Source organism: Mustelus asterias, chromosome 15 (assembly GCF_964213995.1).
Source record: "Mustelus asterias chromosome 15, sMusAst1.hap1.1, whole genome shotgun sequence".
In the NCBI taxonomy this organism is placed as follows: domain Eukaryota; kingdom Metazoa; phylum Chordata; class Chondrichthyes; order Carcharhiniformes; family Triakidae; genus Mustelus; species Mustelus asterias.
Window position 1 is genome coordinate 85199877 of NC_135815.1, and position 25380 is coordinate 85225256.

General features: G+C 43.1%; 1 protein-coding gene across 1 annotated transcript in view; it reads left to right on the forward strand.

Moving 5' to 3' along the window:
• Positions 1–25380, forward strand: part of adgb (androglobin) — a 287462-nt gene that overhangs the window by 243160 nt on the left and 18922 nt on the right. The window contains exons 31-35 of the mRNA XM_078230490.1: positions 880–991; positions 11544–11680; positions 14106–14267; positions 22903–23016; positions 23297–23312. Of these exons, the coding sequence (XP_078086616.1) occupies positions 880–991; positions 11544–11680; positions 14106–14267; positions 22903–23016; positions 23297–23312 (541 nt within the window). The remainder of the gene's footprint in view (positions 1–879; positions 992–11543; positions 11681–14105; positions 14268–22902; positions 23017–23296; positions 23313–25380) is intronic.

Here is a 25380-nt window from a genome sequence, read left to right on the forward strand (position 1 = left end):
TTGGGGTCCATATCCACAGATCTCTGAAGGTGCCATTCAAGTGGATAGAGCTGTGAAGAAGGCCTATAGTGTGTTAGCTTTTATTAACAGGGGGTTGGAGTTTAAGAGCCGTGGGGTTATGCTGCAACTGTACAGGACCTTGGTGAGACCACATTTGGAATATTGTGTGCAGTTCTGGTCACTTCACTATAAGAAGGATGTGGAAGCGCTGGAAAGAGTGCAGAGGAGATTTACCAGGATGCTGCCTGGTTTGGAGGGTAGGTCTTATGGGGAAAGGTTGAGGGAGCTAGGGCTGTTCTCGCTGGAGCGGAGGAGGTTGAGGGGAGACTTAACAGAGGTTTATAAAATGATGAAGGGGATAGATAGAGTGAACGTTCAAAGACTATTTCCTCGGGTGGATGGAGCTATTACAAGGGGGCATGACTATAGGTGTTCATGGTGGGAGATTTAGGAAGGATGTCCGAGGTAGGTTCTTTACTCAGAGTGGTTGGGGTGTGGAATGGACTGCCTGCAGTGATAGTGGAGTCAGACACTTTAGGAACATTTAAGCGGTCATTGGATAGGCACATGGAGCACACCAGGATGATAGGGAGTGGGATAGCTTGATCTTGGTTTCAGATAAAGCTCAGCACAACATCGTGGGCCGAAGGGCCTGTTCTGTGCTGTACTGTTCTATGTTCTATCTTGCATGAAAGAAGAAATATAAATCTAACAATTGTCATGTAATCAAATCTCATCTAACCCATTGAAGTTTCAATGCAGTTTGCAAAATTTGTTAATTTGTAATAAGTAAGAGGATATGTGCAAGAATGCTTGGAACCAATACCCCTGTCAGATACCTCATCATTCATGTTTTATTAACAATCTGGTATCCCACAGGTTCACAAATACGTTATCCAAGCGTTAGTTCTTCATAAAAGCTGGCCACTAACTGAAAGCGAATTAGCTTTTGCTGAATCCCAGAAGGATGTTGACAACATTGAGCTTGCAGGTACTGTCATTCTGCTCATTCACTGGAACAAATGGTATAGCAAAGTGTCACGGAACACCAAGTTTGAGTTCTGTATGACTTCTCTTGACTGTGTGCCATACAGTGCGATAGTGCAATTCTCACAGCACAATAACAAGTAGAAACTACATCTTTGATTTGATTTGATTTATTATTGTCACGTGTATTGGTATACAGTGAAAAGTATTGTTTCTTGCGTGCCATACAGACAAAACATACTGTCCATAGAGAAGGAAAGGAGAGGGTGCAGAATTTAGTATTACTAGGATGTAGAGAAAGATCAACTTATTCTCACGTAGGTCCATTCAAAAGTCTGATGGCAGCAGAGAAGAAGCTGTTTTTGAGTCGGTCTGCCACCTGTCAATAACTTGTTAAAACTTCAAGGGCACTCTTATCTTTCCACGTTACCTGTATACCTTTTGTTTCATATTAGCAAATCCTATGTCAATATTTTCAAATAGCAAAATCTTGTTTACCATTCATGTTGCAGCTCCAGCTTTCCTGTCACAAGGTGGTGCCATGGCACCTTTCCATCTTGTTATTCAGCTCACCCACTGAAGTGCCCTGCCCTCACCTTATCTGTCGCTTCAGCTCTAAGCTACTCCAGAGCACCCTTCTTGGCCAAGTATCAGCCACTCCTGGCATACTTTCCCCATTCCTGGCCTCCACTTAAGCTACTCACCTTTCATATTCCACTGACAGTTCTCAACCTCAAGTTCTTCTATTACTGTTGCCTCATCTCATTCCTAAGGCTTCATGGCCTGAACGTTTCCCCATTCATACCTCCTGACATCTGCCATGTTTGCTCGCCTTGGTCTGCTGTGGACTCTGTTATGGGTTCAAAGACTACATTGCTTCCAATACAACGTCTTTATTGAACTGAATCGAACATTGGTCTCCCCAACCCTGTGCCGCATGGTTGAAGTCACATGACTATGGTAAGCCAGATAGACAATGTAGTAATGATTGCATTCCAAAACCTACACATCCCCCTTTTCATAATAAACAAAAGGCAGATTTGCATGCATGTGTAACAGAGTGTTACCCAAATTGCCCACTTTTGCACAACAGTTCCCATGCATTACCAAACTCTTCATTATTCTCATCAGCCGCTGTACATGTGTTGCATATGTAGTCGTTAAATCATTTAGGTCTCTTAATGTGTGCATTGTCATTGGCTGTTCATTTGGGTGATCTTCCTTCTCTAGGAACTTGTTGTTGCCATGGTAACTGTTGCAGATGTCCCATTTCCATTGTTGGGGTCAGTGGACCTCTGGGAGTGATGGTCATTCAATAATTCTGCACAGATGACAAGATCCCATTTTCCTGATCGGGCGCCTGCAGTGAAGGAACAGCTTCTCTAGTTGTTTGTGTATACCAGTACATTTGTTCTTTCATTTCCACCATGTATGACTGAGCTGACAACTGCTCTGTGCATGTTCAAAGTTGCCATATGAGCTGACTCCTATTGAGACCATTGAAGTCTTGTACCATGACTGGCTGTCCAATGCTCAACTCTGACAATGATTTGACAGTCTTGTCAAAATGAAATTTGGCTTTTTGCCATTTCACCTTGACTTTTTTCACTCACACCTGTTACTACTCATGGTTCCGTTGTTTTTTTTGATATTGAAAGATTAGTTTTGATGCGAAGTGACATTAGTCTTTGAATTGGATTACTTTCCATGCCTTCAGTTGATGTGTTTCTCCACTTGAGAAATACCCTGTATACATCTGAGCTAGATTTGCTTGATTTCCTGATGATTCCTTTGGTGATTTTCACTGCCGCCTCAGCCTTTCCATTTGACTGGGCTTAGTGTGGAGATGGTGTCTGGTGTTGAATTTTCCAATCCTTTGTGAAACAGCTGAAATGACTGGTGAACTGGGGGCCATTGTCACTCATCACAATGTCTCGAATGCAGTAACGACTTTCAGGTGTTCCACTACCTCATCGATTGTTGTTGAAGTCAACTGGTTCAACTCGCTGTAGTCAGAATAGTCCACGATGACAAGATGATCAGTTGCTGCTGATGGCCAGTTTCATCCATGGTCTGTCTGCGATACCATGTGTTATTAGTGACTTGCTAGCTTGTTTAGCACCGCAGTAGCTGATTTGGCCATTATCTTCATTGCCCATGTTTGACCAGTAGAGCACTTCTCTTGCCTTTCTCAGACTCAATTCAATTTCTTGATGACTTGTATGGATGTGCTTCAGCATCTCTCATCTCCTTACGGATAATGACTCTATCTCCTTTGTAAAAAATGCCTTCTTGGTCTGTCAATGCATCTCTTTATGCCCAGTATACTCTTGTGACCGCAGATGTGTCCTTGATGCTCTCAGGCCATCCTTTCATCACTAGTTTTGGAAGCACTTGAAGCGTTGAGTTGCAACTCGTTGGGTAGTTCGCCTAATTCGAGCATGTGCTTGTCTGTTAGATTCAATGACCCTGCAGGGTTATCAATTTCCAGAGCAGGTCGATCTGCTGCTTCACATTGAACCTGGAATATGTCACATTCTGTTTTAACATCCTCAACTTCCCCCATTAGCAGCGCTGTTCTTGACAGCATGTGAGTGATTTGCATCTGTTTCCCCTGCTTGTATGTCACATCCAGTTGATAGCTCTGTAAACAAAGTAACATTCTTTGGGGTCGCTTTGAAGCAGATATTTGCAGTTTGAGAAAAATGTTTGAAGTGACTTGTAATTGGACTGCACTGTTACTTTGTTTCTCCCAACCAAGATTTGATGAAAATGCTTGTAAGCAAAACCAATAGCCTAGCACTCTTTCTTGTTCTGAGTGTAGTCTCATTCAGTGTGTCAACACCCTGGATGCAAATGCAACTGTTTTATCTTGCTGCATTAAGGTTGCTCTGAAACCTATCTCGCTAGTGTCACACTGCAAGGTAACTTCATCATTGATATCACAATACTTCAGCATTGGTGTTGTCATCACTGGTTGTTTGATTTTAGTGAATGCTGCATCCTGTTCTGCTCCCCAATACCACTGCACATCCTTGCCAGTGAACTCATGTAATAGTTCACACTGATGACAAATTAGGCAAAAGTTTTGCTAGGTACTTTATGAATCCAACAAATATTTGCACTTGTTTTCACATCTGTTGGCCAGTACATCGCTGCTACATCTCGCACCTTGTCAGGTTCCGTGCAAAGGCCTTTTGCTGTCGGTACGTTTTTTTATTAATTCATGGGACATGCATATCGCTGGCTGGCCAGCACTTATTGCCCATCCCTAGTTACCCGAGGGCAGTTGAGAGTCAACCACATTGCTGTGGCTCTGGAGTCACATGTAGGCCAGACCAGGTAAGGACGGTAGATTTCCTTCCCTAAAAGATATTAGTGAATGAGATGGGTTTCTCCGACAATCGACAATGATTTCTTGGTCAACAGTAAATTCTTAATTCTAGACAATTTTTATTAAATTCAAATTCCACCATCTGCCGTGATGTGATTCGAACCGGGTCCCCAGAACATTCGCTGAGTTTCTGGATTACTAGTCTAGCGATAATACCTCAAGGCCAGCACCTCCCGAGACTTATATAATTGAATTGAATTTTAGTTGCAACTTTTTCCTGTTTAGCTTCAGGTTCGTCTGGCAAGCTCTCTCCAGCAGTCGCACTACATTCTGATTGTGGTCAGCTATGGCTTATTTCATTGCATCTTCACATTCATAGACTAGTAAATCATCCACTCTAACTTTCACTCCGAGAAGATCACGGGCTATCTCATGCTGTCTACATTGATACTCTTCTAGAGCTGTAGAAATGCCAAATGTCATGTGCAATTATCTGGAGAGTAAATTTCTCCTCTCTCAGTAGACTTACTCTTATTACAGGATTTCTTATGCCTAAGACAATTTTATCTTTAATGAGATCATTGTTTAATTGCCCGAATTCATGTGATTCTGAACGAAGTCCAGCTTCACTTATAACCAGCCTTTACATCCATCAGGGTAAAGATCTTTGTCTTGGCAAGTTGGGTTAAAATTCCTTTGATTAGCATGGAGCAGTGAAATCTCTTTAAACCTTCATTGAGATCCTTTGGTTCTGTGCATACTCTCAGCTTTCCAGGTTGCTTCACTGCTGCCAATCCAGTCTGTAGAAGTTGCCACTTTGTTGATTACTCCCTCCTTTTCCAGCTTTTCTATTTTCTTATTTGGTCTTCTCTTAAGGAAAGCTGGAAGTCTTCTTGGCAATTTGCTAAATTGGTCTTGCATTCTCAGTCACTTCAAGATGACATTCACCAGGTAGACATTCAAACTCTGTAACCACATCTTTGTAGTCCTCTGGGATCTATTCAGTGGTCAACGCTATGACATGTTGTAAATCACTTTTGGCACATTTAGCATTACCAGTCCAAGCTTTAAACTTGTTCCAGCTGAGATGAATGGCTTTTACGTACTATCTAAGATCTGGAAAGCCAGATCTTCATTCTTGCCATTGCATTGGGCTGTCAGACTGATTTGTCCTCTCGGTATGAGTATTGTGCCATCATGTGTCCTCAATCTTGCTTTCGAAGGCTTCATTTTTGGATCATTATGTTAAGCCACTTTGTACAGGCCTGTGAAGGTCATGATGTTGCAAGACACATCAGTGTCTATCCGACATCTAAGCCGGAAATTTACTGTCCTGCCCGCGACAGGAATCACAGCGGGTGAGGAACAGAACATGGAAAGGTCCATTGACCTTGGACGGGATTTTATGGTTTCGGGACGAGCGAGGCCATAAAATCCCACCCTTTATGTTTACTTGATGCTCCCCTTCTGCAGTCACAAACCATGTATACCTATAGATTTGACGGAACCAACCAGCTGTATGGTGCCCAGTGCTACATTAAACTCTTCTGCTGATATCTCTCCAATGGCCATCTCTGTGGTCTTGTTTTGCTTCTTTCTAACCAAACACTTGTGTGTGAAATGATTCGGTTTCTTGCAGTTAAAACACTGCTTTTCCATGCTACACAATCCTTTGCATTGTGTCCTTTGCAATATTTTCATCCTGCCTTTTGTCCGTGATTGTTCTGCTTTTTTGACCTGGAATGTCTATCAGAATTATAACACTACTGATCTTCTCTGCCATACATGTGCTCGAGCTGATGTTTTACAACCTCTGCACAGCTGCACATGTCTGTCGCTTTCTTGAGAGTAAGTTTCTCCTCTCACAGTAGACTTGCTCTCATTGCAGGATTTCTTATGCCTAAGACAAGTCTATCTTTAATGAGATCATCTTTTAACTGCCCGAGTTCACAAGATTCTGCAAGGTGTATTACTGAGACACATACTGATCAATTTTCACCTTGAGCTTTAATGTTGAATACTTATGATTCATAAGTTACATTCACTTGGGGTTCAAAGTGTGCCTTCGAGGCTTTCAAAATCTCTGTTTCTGTTTTCTCTGTTCTTCTGAGAGATTTAGGATGGAATAAAATTTGTAGCAGTTTCTCCCCAGCAATGTTAAATGTGATGCTACTCATATCAGCCTGGCTTGTTAAGTAAATCTGTTGCAATATCATAGTTTCACATTACAAATGGAAAAAACTGCTGCTTTTATCGCATATCACCTTCCATTTTGACAGGAGCGAGGAGAGGAAAAATTACAGCCATTTTCTTGCCTCACCCATTGATTTTCTTACAGCCTTCAGTTTGAGCATGCTTTTCGTTGTCAGTGGCTTTTTAGCAGCTCTGAACATTTTTGTGTTCTTTTTTAGTAGCTGTGGCTTCTCATCAGCTTTTTAAAACTCAATCACAGCTGCACTTCTGACAACATATTATGAACCCTGAATACTACAGTGCTTCTAGTACAATATTTTTATTGAACTGAATGTAACATGGCTTCCCCCAACCCTGTGCCTCATGGCAGAGGTCACCTAACTATAGCAAGCCAGATAGGACATTAGGAATGATTGTATTTCAAAACCCACATGCCCTCCTTCATCATCATCTGCTGTTCACTTATTGGTCTCTACGTGCGCCCCTGCAATTTCCCATCTGCTGTTTTGAGCTTATTGTACACCCTGTGCTTGCCCTACTTTTTCTGTCTTTAGCTATGCATCTACCTCAACCCTTTGTCCTACAATAAGACCCAGTTTTCTTCTGACTGTTCATTTGTCTCTGGCTGCTGACAGTATGTTGGTTAAAATACTTACTACACTAAAAATGGATCACAATGGATTAAAGAGCATAGGCATTATAGTACCACCAGGAGAAGCACAACAGATGATGGGCAAGAAAGGGGGATCAGAGGGGAGAGGGCTAATGAGGTGGGAAAGACTAGGACTAACGAAGACAAATTGCACACTCTTCAGGTCAGCCATCCCTATCCCACCCTCAGTTCATTCAAACCTCTGCTGCCTATATCCTAAACCGCACCAAATCCTGCTTACCCATTACCACACTGGTTGCTGATTTATACTGGAACGCAGCCTTGATTTAAAACAATTTGTATATTGTATTCAAATCCTGTCCCTTCCCATGTCTGTAACCTCCTCCAGCCCTGAAACCCTCCAGGAACATGGCTTTCATCTAATTCAGGTCTCTTGTGAATCGCTGACTTCCTTCATCCCATCATTGGCAGCTATACCTTTAGAATTCCTTCCCTTAACCTCTCCTTTCTCTCCTCCTACTTTTTTGATCAAGCTTTTAGTCACCATTTCTAATACAGCTTGATGTGACTTTGTATTAAATTCTTCTCTGATAAAGCTCGTGTAAAGCACCTTGGGATGTTTTACTACATTCTAGCCACTATATGAATGAAAGTTGTTGTTACAAAATCTCTGGCGGCTCTTTTTTTGTCTGTTCCTGCCTCCAATGTAATTTCCTGACTATTCTGATGATTGCACCAGAGACCAAGGCAGAGTTAGGAGGGAAAAGCAACTAGCTTGCATTTTTGCTCCTCAATTACAAGTGTAGCAGCTGTGAGAAACAATATAAATGGAACAAATCCATCTGTCCTTACTTCCAGTGATTTCCAGTTGAAACAATTTGACTCAACAGCTTTGGAACATTGAAGCAATTCATCCCAGAAACAGACAGGCGTAATTTACTTGTCTGTGTTCTGATAAATTAGAATTTTTAACATGACTTCTGTAAATTATGGCAGCTGAGTTCTTTTTGCATTTGTTCACAAAGATATTAGTGGTGTGGTATACATAATGGCTGAAAAGAGGCCAAAGGCACTTCTTTGGGCCTACTTTGATCAGTTCAGACAAACTGCCACAAGACTCAATCCCAACAACAGTGCTATAACACGACGACTCCCAATATTCCTCAAACTCTTCTCCCTCCAGTTGTCCGTGGTATGGGTAGCACGGTGGCACTGTGATTAGCACTGCTACCTCACAGCACCAGGGACCCAGGTTTGATTCACGGCTTGGGTCACTGTGTGTGTGGAGTCTGCATGTTCTCCCCATGCCTGCGTGGGATTCCTCTGGTTGCTCCGGTTTCTTCCCACAATCCAAAAGATGTGCTAGTTAGATGCATTGGCCATGCTAAATTCTCCCTCAGTGTACCCGTCCAGGCACCGGAGTGTGGCAACTGGGGGATTTTCACAGTAACTTCATTGCAGTGTTAATGTAAGCCTACTTGTGACACCAATAAATAAGCTTTAAACTTCTTTTAAAAATTAAACTTTAAAACCTCTCTTCTATTGTTTCCAAATCACTGGTCCATTTCAAGTACCTGACCACTACACCCTACCCACCACCTCTCCGCCACCTAGCCCTGCATCCCTGTGGACTACATTAAACTCCCACCCAGATCCCACTTCCCAGTCTTCCTCAACCTCAGGATCCCTCAGTCCATTGTTTTCCGAGTGGTTCACACTAACAAATGGAGAACTAACTCTGGTGGAGCTGGAGCAATTCCAAGGAGGTGTTCCGATTTTGTTTCTTGAAATTGATCAAACTGGGCTGGACTGTTCCGATGATTGGATAACTCTCGGCACTTCAAAGAAATGAAGCCCTCCAAAGTAGGCCATCTATCTTTTCTGCTCGTAATGATACAATTCAGATCCACTTTAAATTGAATCGGTATTTAATTGAAGTGACTTATTTTAACAACTTGATCGCTCTTGGGTTTTGTTTTACTTAAGCTGTAGTGCCATCTAGGGTCTGAATTTGCCATTTCTATCAAGTTTCTGATCGAACACCATGGCTACATTATTACTGCAGCTCACTGCCAAAGCATTTATTTTAAAATAAAATTGATAGACCTAATGTAACATTTCAAACAGGTAATTTGGATCTGGGATTATTGGCTGCCATATTCTGCTGGAATGTGCTTAATTGCCTGCGGAGCTTAGAGGGAAGCTTCCCAGAACTTTGCCCCAAATTGGTCAAAGGGTTTTAGTCTATTTTTCATTTCTCTGAGGAGGTTCTGTGATTTGGCGAAGGGTTGATGCAACATGTGTGGCTGGGATTGACTGTGAGTCTTTCACCTTCTTTCCCCCCTCGTATGCAGAAAGAAAGAACTTGCATTTAAGTAGACCTTTCAAGACCTCAGGATGTCCAAAAGTGCTTTACCGCCAATGAAGTACTTTTGAACATAATCACTGTTGTAATGTAGGAAATGGAGCAGCTAAATGGCACACAGGAAGCATCCATAAACAGGAATGGAGTAATCATGTCATAGAGTCATAGAGGTTTGCAGCATGGAAACAGGCTCTTCGGCATTCCGCCCTTTTTTTTAACCACTAAGTTAGTCCCAATTGCCCACATTTGGCCCATATCCCTCTATCCCATTTTACCCATGTAACTGTCTAAATGCTTTTTAAAAGATAAAATTGTACCTGCCTCTACTACTACCTCCGGCAGCTGGTTCCAGACACTCACCACCCTGTGTGAAAAAATTGCCCCTCTGGACCCTTTTGTATCTCTCTCCTCTCACCTTAAACCTATGCATTCTAGTTTTAGACTCCTCTACCTTTGGGAAAAGATGTTGAGTATCTACCTTATCAATGCCCCTCATTATTTTATAGACCTCTATAATTTCACCCCTAAGCCTCCTACGCTCCAGGGAAAAATGTCCCAGTCTATCCAGCCTCTCCTTATAACTCAAACCATCAAGTCTTGGTAGCATCCTAGTAAATCTTTTCTGCACGCTTTCTAGTTTAATAATATATTTTCTGTAATACGGTGACTAGAACTGTACACAGTATTCCAAGTGTAGCCTTACTAATGTCTTGTACAACTTCAACATGACATCCCAACTCCTGTATTCAATGTTCTGACCAATGAAACAAAGCATACTGAATGCCTTCTTCACCACTCTGTTGACCTGTGACTCCACCTTCAAGGAGCTATGAACCTATACCCCTAGATCTCTTTGTTCTGTAACTCTCCCCAACGCCCTGCCATTAACTGAGTAATTCCTCAATAATGCACTGGACTGGTTTAGGGCCTCAGAGTTAGGTCCCTGAGGTAAGGAATTCCTGGACTATTTGGGACTATTTTAACCATAGCAGCTGGTAGTCGCTCATTTCAAACCAATCCAGGCCTTAGAGTTACACATACCAGCCAGAATTTTCCAGCCATTCCCACCGGCATGATCTTCCAGTCCCAACGATGACGAACCTCCGTCGCGGGTTTCTTGGCATACAACAGGAAACTCAGGACCAGAAGATCTTGCTGCTGGCCAATGGTGGGCCACCTCTGCTGCTGCAAAACATGCCACAGGGGATGCAGAAAATCCTAGAAAGTGTTTAGATTATCCACTTACCTATTTTTATTTAATCAGTTAGTTTTGTATTTTAAACCTTTAACAAAGTCAACTGTGCTACTCAGCCATCTCAAAAACTGAAGTGAAACCTTAAGTAGTTTTTCATTCCACTAACGAATAGTAATTCCCAATCAGAATCTGCCCAGGAATAAAAATAGCAAATGACAGAAAAACTCAGCAGGTCTGGCAGAACGTTTCGAGCCCAGCATGACTTCAGAACCTGGGGGGGAATTTTTCCATGCTGCCCGCCACGGGAATCGTAGCGGGTGGGACAGAACCATGCAAAGGTCCGTTGACTGCGGGCGGAATTTTCCAGTTTTGGGGCGAGCGTAGCCAGAAAATCCCGCCCTAAGAGTCTAGCTGGGTTCAGTGTTTGGACCCTTAAGGATAAGGGAAATAACTTAATTTGTTTTAAGTTATCCCATTTTTTAAGGGGGCTTTTGGGGACAGATTATCCTTCAGATTAGGTATCTGGGATCCCTTCCCATCCCCAGCTCCTGCCAGCATTCAAGGGACTTGTTGAGGTGGAAGCAGCTGGACAAGCGACAAGGTTCTCCTCCAGACTCAACCCAGCATAATTGCCAAGATCTCAGCCAATCTATATGGTTTAAGTCTCCAAGTGATGACTGTATAGGTAGAAATATAGAAAATATTTGTTCTGAATAATGAATTTCGGTAGATTATTGTTTCATTGTGTATTTGAGAATCCCATTCTCAATAAATGGTGCCTCTCCAAACAATAAGCTGAAAATATACAAAGTCCACAATGTCATCTTGTTGTCATGTTTATATCTTGTTTGTTAAGGGAGGACTATCGATCCCGCTTTTCCTGAAACTGAAGAGTCAAAGCCCTCAACAGCAGCCAAACATAGCAGGAAAGGAAAGGGAGCTGATAAGGACAAAGGAAAGGAGAAAAGCGCATCAACCAAGCCAGAGATTCTGGTACATTTTTTGGTTTGTGGAATGAACAAGGGGAAGCAGTGGCGTCGTGATAATATCACTGGACTAGCAACCCAGAGACTCAGGATAATGTTCTGGGGAACTGGGTTCAAAATCCCACCACGGCAGATGGTGAAATTTGAATTCAATAAAATATCTGGAATTAAAAGTCTAATGATGACCATGAAACGAATGTCATAAAAACCCATCTGGTTCACTCATGTCCTTTAGGGAAGGAAATCTCCCATCCTTACCTGGTCTGGCCAACATGTCACTCCAGACTCACAGCAATGTGGTTGACTCTCAATGGCCATTTGAAATGGTGGGCAGTTAAGGATGGGCAATAAGTGCTGGCCTCAGCCAGTGATCCCCACATCCCATGGAACTGAATTTTTAAAAATCCACTAATTTCAGTACATTTCAGAATGAAAAACTCTGAAAGTACAAAGAATTTTTATATGCATAGGCCGGGGCGGGCGCAGCTCACAGAACAGAATTCTCCGTTAGTCTCAGGTGGGATTTTACGAACCTTGCCCAAGCAAGGTTGTAAGACACCGGCCATAGTGTCGTTCATGACTTCAGGATGTTCCAAAGCACTTTACAGCCAATGAAGTTTTTGAAGTTCTAATGGAGATCACACAGTTTGCTCACAGCAAACTCCCACAGAGAACAATGTGATAATAAGCAGATAATTGTTTGAAGGACAAATATTGGCCAAAAAATCAAAAAGATCTGCCCCGCCATTCATCAAAATAATGCTGAAGGATGTTTTGCCTCTATCTGAGAGGGCAGGTGAGGCATCATCTGAAAGGCAGCATCTCCAGTGGTGCAGTGATCCTCAGTACTGCATTGAAGTGTCAACCCAAATTTTGGTGCTCAAATTTCAGCAGGGAAGTAGTAAATATGACGATTAGCTACCTTGGGAAGCAATGGAAACAGAAATTATTGGAAAATCCAGGAACACAGGAACAACAATAGGCTGTTCTGGGACCAAGCTCCCTATAGCCTTGGCTTTTCTCCATTTCCTTTAATATCTTTGGACAACAAATAGTAAATAGTAGCAGGATAATTAGAAAATTCTGGTTGGAAGAAATGTGTTTTGAGAAAGCTTTTAAAGGTAAGGAGAAAGTTATCGCAAAGAATCATGGAATCCCTACAGTGCAGAACGAGGCCATTTGGCCCATCAGGTCTACACCAACTATTCGACAGAGGATCTTAGCCAGGCCCACCACTTGCCCTATCTCCATAACCCCATGCATTTACCCCACTAATCCTCCAACCTACACATCTTTGGACACTGAAGGACAATTTAGTAAGGCCAACCCACCTAATCTGTACATCTTTTGAGTGTGCGAGGAAACTGAAGCACCCAGAGAAAACCCACACAGACATGGGGAAAACATGCAAACTCCACACCAAAGTCACCCAAGGCCGGAATTGAACCCAGGTTCCTGGCACTGTGAGACAGCAGTGCTAACCATTGTGCCACCGTGCTGCCCAAATGAATCCCAGAGTGTGAGACCAAGTCTGTCTGAAGAATTTTCCACTGATGAGGAGTGACATATATGCACAAGAAGTCACAATAGAACATCAAAGGACAGGAGCTAAGATTTATGCTGGAGTATAGGGTAATGAATATGTTTTTGACAGGCAAGACTGAACTGCATGGGTACAGAGCATGAATGGTGTTTGTGGGCTTTTATTGGCTATCTCTTTATAAGTTGCCATGTAATGGCAAATACTGATAAGTTTTACAAAAGCAAAATACAGCAGATGCTAAAAATCTGAAATTAAAACAGAAAACTTTGGAAATGCTCAACAGGTCTAGCAGCATCGTGGAGGGAAAAACAGAGTTATCAGGTCAATGATAGGGCGGCACAGTGGAACAGTGCTTAGCACTGCTGCCTCACAGCGCCAGGGACCCAGGTTCGATTTCCGGCTTGGGTTACTGTCCGTGTGGAGTCTGCCCATTCTCCCCATGTCTATGTGGGTTTCCTCCCAGTGCTCCGGTTTCGTCCCACAGTCCAAAGATGTGCGGGTTAGGTGGATTGGCCATGCTAAATTGACCCTTATTGTCAGGGGGACTAGCTAGGTTAAATGCATGAGGTTACGGGGATAGGGCCTGGGTGGGATTGTGGTCGGTGCAGACTTGGTGGGCCGAATGGCCTCCTTCTGCACTGTAGGATTCTATGATTCATCATCAGCTCTGATGCACTCATTGCTGTGCTGAAACTTGCTGGCAGGTTTCTCTACACTACCACAGTGACTACATTAAAAAGTCTTCATTAGCAGTGGAGATAGTCATCTTTCCATTTATTATTCTTGTTTCAACTTTTAGACTATTTCCTAATGTTTAAGAGAGATATGGTGCAATATTTGATGTGATTAACTGAAATGCACACTATTGGGTTTTTTTTTTGTTTTTCAGGTGCAGCAGATTGATATCACAAAGCCTCACTTTACTCTTCACTATGTCACTGACTATGGTGAAAGTGACTGCGCTGAGATCAAGAAAGATACTGAACGACAGGATGAAATCCTTGCGATGAAACGAGCTTGGGAAGCTGCGGAACCTGGAAGGGCTTTCAAAGTAATTCACTGTGAACTGACTAACATTTTGTATCTCTGTTGTTAATGATGCATGCACCTCATTCTTTATGCAAATATATTAGACTCTTGAAGAAATGATTTGCATTTATAGAGCACCTTTCACAACCTCAGGATATCCCAAAGTGTATCACAAAGTGCCTGCCCTATTTTGAAGTGATGTAGTGTAGACAAATGCGGCCACCAATTTACTTACACTTCCACAAATATCATGAAATAATCATAGAAATCCTACAGTGCAGAAGGAGGCCATTCGGCCCATCGAGTCTGTACCGACCACAATCCCACCCAGGCCCTACCCCCACATATTTGCCCACTAATCCCTCTAACCTACGCATCTCAGGACTCTAAGGGGCAATTTTTAACCTGGCCAATCAACCTAACCCACACATCTTTGGACTGTGGGAGGAAACCGGAGCACCCCGGAGGAAACCCATGCAGACACAAGGAGAATGTGCAAACTCCACACAGACAGTGACCCAAGCCGGGAATCGAACCCGGGACCCTGGAGCTGTGAAGCAGCAGTGCTAACCACTGTGCTACCGTGCCGCCCACGGATCAGATAATCTATTCTAAATTACATTGATTGAGGGATAAATATATGAATTTCTGTAGCGCATAGATCAACAGCAGCCCACTAATCTGGCTCACTTTCCATGTAACTCTCCACTTCTCTGTCCTCATCAGAAGTGGTTTCTAACCGCTCTTCTTCCTCCAGCTGATGTTGTCACTCCTCTGCATATGAGGCTTCTGCAGATAACAGACAAGTTTCCCGTTTGCCTACCCTCCCACCGTTGACATAACACAGAGCTATTTTCCCACCACCAGAATTCCAATGCATGGCCTCCAATGCGATTCTCCAAACCGGCCCACCATTTTGCCTGCTCCAGCGGGCTCCACAAAATTCTGCCCAATGTTAGAACCATAGAATCCCGACAGTGCAGAAGGAGGCCATTTGGCCCATCGAGCCTGCATGGACATCAATCCCACCCAAGCCCTATGCCCGTAAACCTATGTATTTGCCCTGTGATTCCCCTGACACTAAAGGCCAATTTAGCATGGCCAATCAAACTGACTTGTACATTTTTGGACAGTGAGAATAAAACCAGAGCACCCGAAGTGAACGCATGCAGATACAGGGAGAATGTGCAAACTCCATACAGACAGACACCCGAGGCTAGAATCAAACCCGGGTCCCTGGTGCTGTGAAGGAGCAGTGCTAACCACTGTGCCACCTTGCCACCCTTTGAAGGATCTCAAAGGGAAATGGTCACATTAAAGTCCACCGAATAGCGAAGATGAGATGGAGGGGGAAATCTGTAGAGAGTTCATGTTAGCACAAGGCAGTAATATTGGGAAATTTTACCAAGCTCAAGATAGACTTAGTGATGGCAACTTTCTGTCTCATGAGACTTTCTCATGAGACGATGGAGTTTGCTCTTTGGGGGTTGATTCTGTGTTAAGCTGCACCTGGTGTAGCTCAGGAGCCTCACTCTGGCATTTCAATCTCTGCTTAATTTGCTGCACAGTAGGACAGTGGGCTGAGAAGGTACATGTTTCACTGGCTTCTGTTTTCCCTCAGCCCGCTTCTCAGCCTGCTGAGTTTTTCATTTCTGCTTGTTTTTTCCTATGCCCTTCCAAACAGTCAGCCTTCAGAGGTCATTTGCCGGCAGCGAATGTCTCACCGTTGTCAGTATCAATATCCACCACCTTCGTATCTCGATTCAGGTGTTCCTTATTGGACGTATAGATGCCCAAGAACCATGATCAAGTGGCATTTACCAGGCAGAAGGTCTTTGTGTATATGGCTTTCATCCATCCATTAAACATGGCTGAGCCAGCACAGATGTCATTGTCTTAGCAATAAGTGTACGCTGATGGCACACTTCAGGACCTCTTGCGGTAGTGACTTTGTCCTGCAGGCGATACTAACAGTATGTCTGATACAGCAAAGGTGGAAACTGTTTAGCCTAGCAGTCTCACCACTGTAGAGGAGTGCACAGAGGACCAAGGTTTTGTTAACTCGCAGTTTTGTGTTCTCAGTCAGGTTGCTGTTGTTCCACACTCTCTTACTCAGCTTGGACATAACAACTGAAGCTTTTATGATGTTTAAGTTTATTTATTAGTGTCACAAGTAGGCTTACACTAACACTGCAATGAAGTTACTGTGAAAATCCCCTGTGTGCTCATTTCAGCATCAAGTGACAGATTGCTGGTGATTGTGGAGCATAGATATGTGAAGCTATCAACAACCTCCAGCGTCACACTGTCAATGCTGATATATGGTGGTATGGCAAAATCCTGGACCATGACATTTGTCACCTTGATACTGATGTTCAACCCAAACTTTCTACAGGCATGAGAGAGGTGTCCAACAGATCACTGTGATGTGTCCAGCATGTGGTGGAAGAGAGTTAATATACTTTCTGCTTTTATGTGCCTGTTTGCTTCTCATTTTCAGCCTACATTGCTGACTAGCAACAATGTGTATGTTTTTCCCTGTCAGTACAAGACAGACCAGGATAATGGCAATGTCTTTGGCATGAAGAGTGCTTTTTGGACCACTTTCTGCATCAGCATTTTTCAACAGGGAAAAAGCAGTGTTTAATTTAATTTGATATGAAGTGGGAAAAATAACTGATATGAAAATAGGAGAACAATTGGGAAATAACCACAACACTATGATTATGAGAGGATGTTCCCATTGTGTTTATGGCTTCTTGTTTTCAGGATGTAGATAACCCTGGCAAGTTGCCATTTATTGCCCACTGTTCTTTACTCTGTGAAGGTGATGGTGGGATTACCCTTGAACTTCTGCAGTTCCTGTGGGAATAATACACCTACCTACCTTCAGGTTAGGTAGGAAATTCCAGGATCTTGATTCAGCAATGATGAAGGAACAGTAAAATACATGCAATCTGGAGCGTGTGTGACTTGGAGCAGAACTTGAGGTAGTGATGTTTTCACAGCATCATTACCTTTTTTTGTTCTTGATGGTGGAATGGCAGATACAATTATTGAGGAAGGATTGATGAGCTGTTGCATCACTCTGTTCTATTGGTGAATGGGGTAGATATTGGGCGCAATTTTCCTGACCCGCTGTGCTGCTCGAGTAGGCAGTGGGCAGGAAATGTCAGTGGGTGGCCAAAAACGGGAATCACAACCAGAGTCCAGCCGGTCGTGATGTTTTTGGACTATTTTTTTCCACGTAATCAGCCTTGCACCGGGGAACAGCGCGAGGCTGATCACAATATTCAAAAGCTGATTTGAATCTAATTAGCAAGCCTGGGACGGTATTGGCCGGAATTGTTAATGTTTCTGACCCCGCCGTTGAAGGTCCACACTAGCGGGGATCATGTTTGGTCGCCAGCAATGGGGATCAGGCGTTATGGCCTCGCTGGTGGGACCAGAGGTCTTTGAGGCCCCCAGGAGGTTGGGGGCAGTGGGGTGCTGCTTGGGCAGTGCCAACCTGGCACGGCCCACTGGGCACCCTGCCACTGCCAGCCCGGCACACTAGCAGTGCCCAGCAAGCACCAAGCAGTGCCAAAGGGGCTGGGTCTGATGGGCACTGCCAGACAGGGTGGTAGGGGGAAGTAAGAGGGGTGGGCGGCACAGTGGTTAGCACTGCTACCTCACAGCACCAGGGACCTGAGTTCTATTCCAGCCTCAGGTGACTGTGAAGTTTCCACATTTTCTCTGTGTATGCGTGAGTTTCTTCCGGGTGCTCCGGTTTCCTCCCACACTCCAAAGATGTGCAGGTTAGATGGACTGGCCATAATAAATTGCCCCTTAGTATCCCAAGATGTGTCGGTTAGATGGACTAGCCATGGTAAATGTGCAGGATTACGGGGATAGGGTGGGGGAGAAGGCCAGGGTAAGACACTTTGTCAGATAGTCAGCACTGTCTTGGTGGGCTGAGTGGCCTCCTTCTGCCCTACAGGGATTCTATGAATGGGGGGAGCTCTGCAATGGGGGCTGGGGGCTGGTGGCTGGTGGTGGGACCAACACTCGGAGGCTAGGGCTGGCCATCAGGAGGCTGGCCATCGGAGGGGGCGTGTGTGGGGTGGGCGGGGCTGGGCCGGCAATTGGGAGACCGGCAATTTTGGGGCATGAGGCACATGTCAACAGAGGAGATTGGGAAGATTGGCGCATGCACACTGGCCCCCTCAGCACTCTGATGCCAGTCTCTCGGATGGGTTTAGGCCCCACCACCCTACTGGTGTAAATCGCCTGACAGCCTGTTGTAGTGCACAGAGCGCTAGAAATTAATTAAAGTAAGCTCGCCCAAAAAACGAGTCAGAAAAACTCCCGTTTTCCCACCCATTTGGCACTTACATTTTTCTGGGAAAATCATGCCCATGAGTCCAGTGGTAGGAACAAGTGGTGAAGTGTTCTATGTTGACTTTCTTTCTTGTTGTGGCTACACCCATCCAGGTGATTGATGAGCATTGCATCACCATCTCTTGAATTGTAGCCTTGAAAACCTTGTAATGAAAATAAAATGGGTTCTTCAGTAAGTGAATGATCTGCTTGACCAGATGACCACATGGCTATGAAGTCAAAACTTTACCCCAGTAGTATAGATTAGTTAAGATAGTCTATTTGCTATCTATAACCATGGACCATTCCATGGCTCTGCAATCTTGGAGGTGGAGTCTAAGAGCTTTGAAATTAAAGTTCAGGTTGGTAGGTTTACCTTGATAGCTATCTCTATAGTGAGGTTCTGGGTGAAATTTAGTTCCATGAAGACAGCCGCTGTACAAAGAATGTAGAAGGAATGCGTATTCAGATGTTGGATAAGAGACAACTGGTTTTGTCCAAAGGCAATTGAAAGAGGTATTGTAAAGTATGTACAACAGTACATAGTTGCCAAAATCTTGCAGTCGTTCACGCCAGCGAGATCATATGGTCCTGCCAATGGCGCATCCCCACTGCGGGTTTCCCAGTGGTGAGGTGTGTGTTCAACAGGAAACCCCATTGACAATGGAAGGACCATAAGATCCTGCCACCAGTGAGCAGCATGCTGCCTCCCACCACCGCGAAACAAGCCACGGAGAGGAGAAAAATCCCACCCAGTGTTCTAGCAAAGCACTGCACCCTCACTTGCCTCTGATTATTGTCTTCCAAGATATGGCAAAAGAATTAAGTAATTGGGGTCAATTAACCTAATTCCCATTCTAAACGTTTATTACATAGGTACCCAAAAAAGCATCCACTATGAGGAAAAAAATCTTTAAAATTATACAAGTGGCAGAGCAATCACATCTCTGCATTATATCTGTTTATATAAAACTGTAGCCAACCAAATGAACTGGAACTTATAAATGGATGTATACCTGCTGTTTCTGAAACATTTTCCCTTCTCTTGAAGTTGTTGTCTAGAATGGACATTAAAATTTAAAGAATATGTTCCTCCTTTCATTCTAGTATATCCTGGCCCATCTCCTATCCTGCACCCAATATAAATTTGAGTTCATCCAAACCTCCGCTATCCATGTTCCAACTCACACCATGTCCTGTTCACCCATTGTCCTTGTTCCTGCTGATCTACATTGGCTCCTGACCCAGTAACTCGTCAATTTTAAAATGGTTTTCCATGTTTTCCAATTCCTTTATTACCTCACCTGTCCCAATCTCTGTAACCTCCCCCAGCCCTATAGCTCTTTGAGATCACTCATGCTAATTCCGGCCTCTTGTGGATGTGTGATTTTCACCTCTCCACTATTAGTGGCTGCACATTCATTTGCCTAGATCCTAAACTCTGAAGTCCCTTTCCTCAACCTTTCCCTCTTCATTTCTCTCTCATCCTTTAAAGGATCGTTAAAATCTACTGAGTTTGAGTTTTATTTTATTATTGTCACAATTAGGCTTATATTAACATTGCAATGATACTGTGAAAATCCCCTAGGCACCACACTCTGGCGCCTGTCCGATGCACCTAACCAGCACGTCTTTAAGACTGTAGGAGAAAACCGGAGCACCCAGAGGAAACCCACGCAGACACGGGGAGACTCGTGCAGACTCCGCACAGTCACCCAAGCCAGGAATCGAACCCTGGTCCCTGGTGCTGTGAGGCAGCAGTGCTAACCACTGTGCCACCGTGCCGCCATACCTCTCTCACCAATCTTTTTGTCACCTGTCATAATACCTTCTTATATGACTTGGTGTCAATTTTTTTGATAATTTTCCTGCGAAGTCCCTCCCTTTGGAATTTTTGCAACTTTAAAAATGATTGTGAGTCCTTCTGTGCACTGGTTGGCTGCTGCACTTTCTATGTTACACGTCAAGACTACTCAATTGGCTGCAAAACGCTTTGAAACACCATGAAGTCATGAAAGATGCTATATAAATAAATATATTTCTTTTACTTCACAATAGTGAGATAGAATTATGTGGAGAAAAGGTTTGCACCACACAGGGAGGTCAAATAGACTCAATTAGACTCTAAGCATTCAAATGGTTTTGTCATGTTGGTTTCAAAAATGAATTCAAATTTCAGGCTGTTCATTTTTATCTGCTGTATTTTTTTTCTCTCTAAACGTCAATACAACCAGGTAGTTTAGCCTGAAATATATGATCCATCAGATGTTTTTGTTTTGCCAAGGTAAAAAGGCAGAACTGCACAGAAGGCATCCCGTGATATAGGAGTGAGGGGGGTTAAATCCCAGCATAATGAGAGTGATTTGTTAACTTTGTTATCTTGATCACATCATGGAAATAAATTAACCCTTAGTTGATAGAAAGCAGAGACCTGCCTGTGGAGGCTGACAATGTGTTGATCATGATCAAAGGTAATGGAATAGAACCCAGATCACAAAATTGATCTTTGATGATATAGGTCCAGTTCCAATTGGAGCACGGTAGATATGTTACTCAACACCCACTGAATCCACAAGTCTAATTCTCTATCTGATTTCACGGATGTAATTTTCCTAAGCAAGGAGAGGCACATTGAGTTGGGATCCTAACATCAGCCCGCCTTCTTCTCGCTTGCGCTGTGGCAGGTTCCCAGACCAGTGGGTTCCCCCTTGTATCAGTCAGGAAACCAATTTTACCAATTAAAAAGGCAATTAAGTCCTTTATCAATGCTGCATTCTAGATTTTCCTAACAGTGCATGGGTTCCACGTTGTTTAATCTCTCCAGAAGGTGAATGCCCAGAGGAACTCGATGTTGGCTACAACTGGTCTGATATTTATTAGTATCACAAGTAGGCTTACATTAACATTGCAATTAAGCTACTGTGAAAATCCCCTAGTTGCCACACTCTGGCGCCTGTTCAGGTAGACTGAGGGAGAATTTAGCATGGCCAATGCACCCAGCCAGCATATCTTTTGGACCATGGGAGGAAAGCAGACCCAGAGGAAACCCACGCAGACACGGGGAGAACGCGCAGACTCCGCACAGCCAGTGACCCAAGCCAGGAATTGAACCCAGATCTCTGACACTGTGAGGCAGCAGTGCTAACCACTGTGCCACCGTGCTGCCCCCCATGTTGATAGCAACACTATAAAAGCTGACATCCAGAGACCAGTCTGAGAACTCAAGGGCAGCCTTCCCAGGTCTTGCCTCACACTGCAGCAGCTTCCTCCTTCCTACTGGTATATTCAATGTTTCACTCAGTAATGCCATTGTAAGCCCTGCCTGGGATATTTTTAAGTAGAGATCCTTCATTATTTGTTTGGGCTCAGCACCCAACCCGCTCTCCCTGATTTGTTGGGCACTGGAGGGACAGTAATGGTTCTTTGACTAAGAACCACAGCAAAGTTCATTAATTATTCAAAATTTCACTAAGGATTAAATCCATAAAAATGCAGACTCTCATCTCAGGCAGTAACATCTAGTTTTTACAGAAGGTTTTTGTCTGCACAGATTTATTTGCCAAATTCGCAGTAAGTCATGTTCAGGTTAAAGGAGATGCATTTGTAAAGCCTTCACTATATTAAGTAAGCTTTGGACTTAACCCTCTTGACTGCTGCTTGGATGGCCTTTTTGCCTCTAGTTCAATGGTTCTGAGTCCACTTTGTGACTTACAATACTCATTTAACATAGGTAAATAGTTTAATGCTGTACTAAGGGAATGCTGGAGATGCTAAAGTGTATTTTCACCCAATCAGCTCAGGAGAAACTGGATGCTAGGAGTGGGATTGCTGATGTACAGTTAAAAGCGACTGAGTGACTTACCTGCTGATTTCCAGCCTGCAGTTTTACAGCATAGGAGACCATTCTCTTTGGGAGAGTAATCCAATTAATCCCAATCCACCATTTTTCCCCATAGTCCTACTAGTTTTCCTTTCCAGTGTACATTCAATTGCCTCTTGAAAGTTACTATTAACTCTGCTTCCAATACTCTTTCAGGCAGTTCATTCCAGATCGTAATAATCTGCTGCATGAAAGAAAACCTATTCACCCTCTCTTCACTTCTTTGCCAATTCTCGTAAATCTGGATCCTGAGCTTTCTTATTTAATTCTATGCGTTCTTAATTTTTCTGCATGTATTGCACATGAAGAAATCTTCCATCTGTACTTTCATTTTGTTTCTGCTCCTCAGAAATGAGTGAATGAAAATGCAATTTGTAATAAACTCTGTCAAAATGTTTTTGTGCCCATTGTCTCCCAGGCCTTACAACTTCGTCTACATGTCATGAATTACAAAGCAATAGACAGTGCATTCCTGAGTGGGAAGGAAGACGAAAATATCAGCGAGGTTACTTCTGAAGGCGAGCTTGGTGATGCAGCTACACAGGAGATACAACTCACAGGTACTGCTTAGACCACATGAGATTAGAAACAGGTTTAACCCATTGAGCCCCTCAAACCTTTTCCATCAATCAATTAAGTGGTGGTTGGTCTGTATTTTACCTCCTTTTGCCTGTCTTTGTTATGTAAATCCTAATGCTCCTACCGAACAGAATTCTATAAATCCCTAAACTAAAGGCAAAATACTGGGAACCTTGAAGATCTGAAATAAACACAGAAAATGCTGGATATACTCAACAGGTCTGGCAGCATCTGTGGGGAAAGAACAGAGTTAGTGTTTCGAGTTCAGTATGACTCTTCAAACGGTAACTCTAGTTGTCTCTCCTCAGATGCTGTCAGACCTGCTGAGTTTTTCCAGCATTTTCTGTTTTTATTTCTATAATCCTTGTTTTGACATTTTCAACTGACAAGGTCTGAACAGCTTTTGGAGGAGTTTGTTCCAGATTTCCACTCCCTGTTGCATGAAGAAGTGCTTCCTGACATCACCCTCATTACAGCTGCATTCTAATTTTAAGGTTATGATTATTTGTTCTGTACTTCTTCACCAGAACAGTTTCCCCTCTATCTACCAAATCAACTCCTCTAGCCATCTTAAACACTCAATTAGATCACCGCTAAATCATCTATATTCTATGGAATGATGTCCATGTAACCTGTCCTCATAATTTAACTCTTCAAGCCAGATATCATTTTGGTGAATCTGCAACACACCCCCACCAAGGCCAATATGTCCCTCCCTATGGTACAATGCAGAATTGAATGTAGTACTCATTGCTTTTCCCTTTTGTACTTCTGATACCTGGTCATTTTATGTATCAAGTACTTAAAATAGTATACATCATTTAATAAATGATTCACCCCTCAACTCTTGCAATAACATTCTTTCAAAACTGTCAATTTCCAAAAGACCATTGTCTCTGTGGCAATCAGTGGTTGTAAGGAAATTGGCCTTTTGAATAACACAGGTCTCAACCTGTGCCAAGATCCAGTCATGACACTCTGGGATGCAAACTTCATGCAGGCACACAGTATGTACTGGGTAACTGGAGTGGGACTGGCAGGATTTTGGGCAGGCAATGTCATCTAGTGCTTCAGACAACTATAATATAACATCTACTCTTTTCTATTCCATCCCCTATATAGAAATGCCAACCTTGCATTTGCATTTGAAATTACCTTTTGCAGCATCCAAAAACTAGATGCTACTCAGCTCCAGGTGAACGGACAAGAAGTTCTCCGCTGAAACAGATTGTAAGAAACAGAGCTGAGTTGGGAAATGTCCATTCAAAAGCACATCTCAGGGTTCAATGACTTCACGAAATAAAATAAGGAAATATGCCCAGTATCATGTTGACATTATGGGAAACCAGAAATACAGAACTTTCCTCTGAAACACTTTTCCACTCATTATAACTAATTGAACTCTGGCATTGCTGAGAGATTAAGGGGAGAGGAGATTTCAGTCAGGCAAGAGCATGGAATCGCTGAGTCCGAATCTGGTTTTGTAGCAAAAACTACATATTATTAAGAAAAGAAACAATAAAAATAAATTCCACTAGAAGTGGGATGTGGACAGTTCTTGTGTCTGTCTTTCTTTGCAGGCACCAGTAAGTGAACCAAAATTATTAGGATGACATTGCCTTTCCAAACTCCTGCCAGTTCCACTCCAGTTGCCCAGTACATACTGTGTGCCTGCATGAAGCTGGCATCCTAGAGTGTCATGACTGGATCTTGGCACAGGTCGAGACCTGTGTTATTCAAAAGGCCAATTTCCTTACAACCACTGATTGACACAGAGACAATGGTCTTTTGGGCAACTGACAGTTTTGAAAGACCGATACTGCAAGAGTTGAGGGGCAAATCATTCATTAAATTATGTACATTATTTTGAATACTTGATACTTAAAATGACAAAGTATCAGAAGTACAAAAGGGAAAAGCAATGCATGACACCCTGGTTTCTTCTGACCTGGAGCCAGGAATATATAAGTTCCTATCAGTGTACAAACTTTCAACAGCAGTTAACCTCTAATTGGCCCCATGATCTTGTTAATCACAGCAATAAAAGAAATAGGCCAGGTTGAACACAGCAGGTCTTCATCAGAAAGATAACACATTATATATTACACAGCATAACATTCCTGCCACTGTAAATTATATTTTCATCCATCTTGCTGTGATTAATCCCATAGAACATTCATTGACATATTGCAAAATATTTACCCACTAATATAATTTCTATTTGTCTCTGTATTAACTTTTGGTGACTGTGTTTCCCACAGTAAGCAGTCATTTGCTGCTTATAGGAATGGTGCACCATTCGGGGAACTTTTTATTC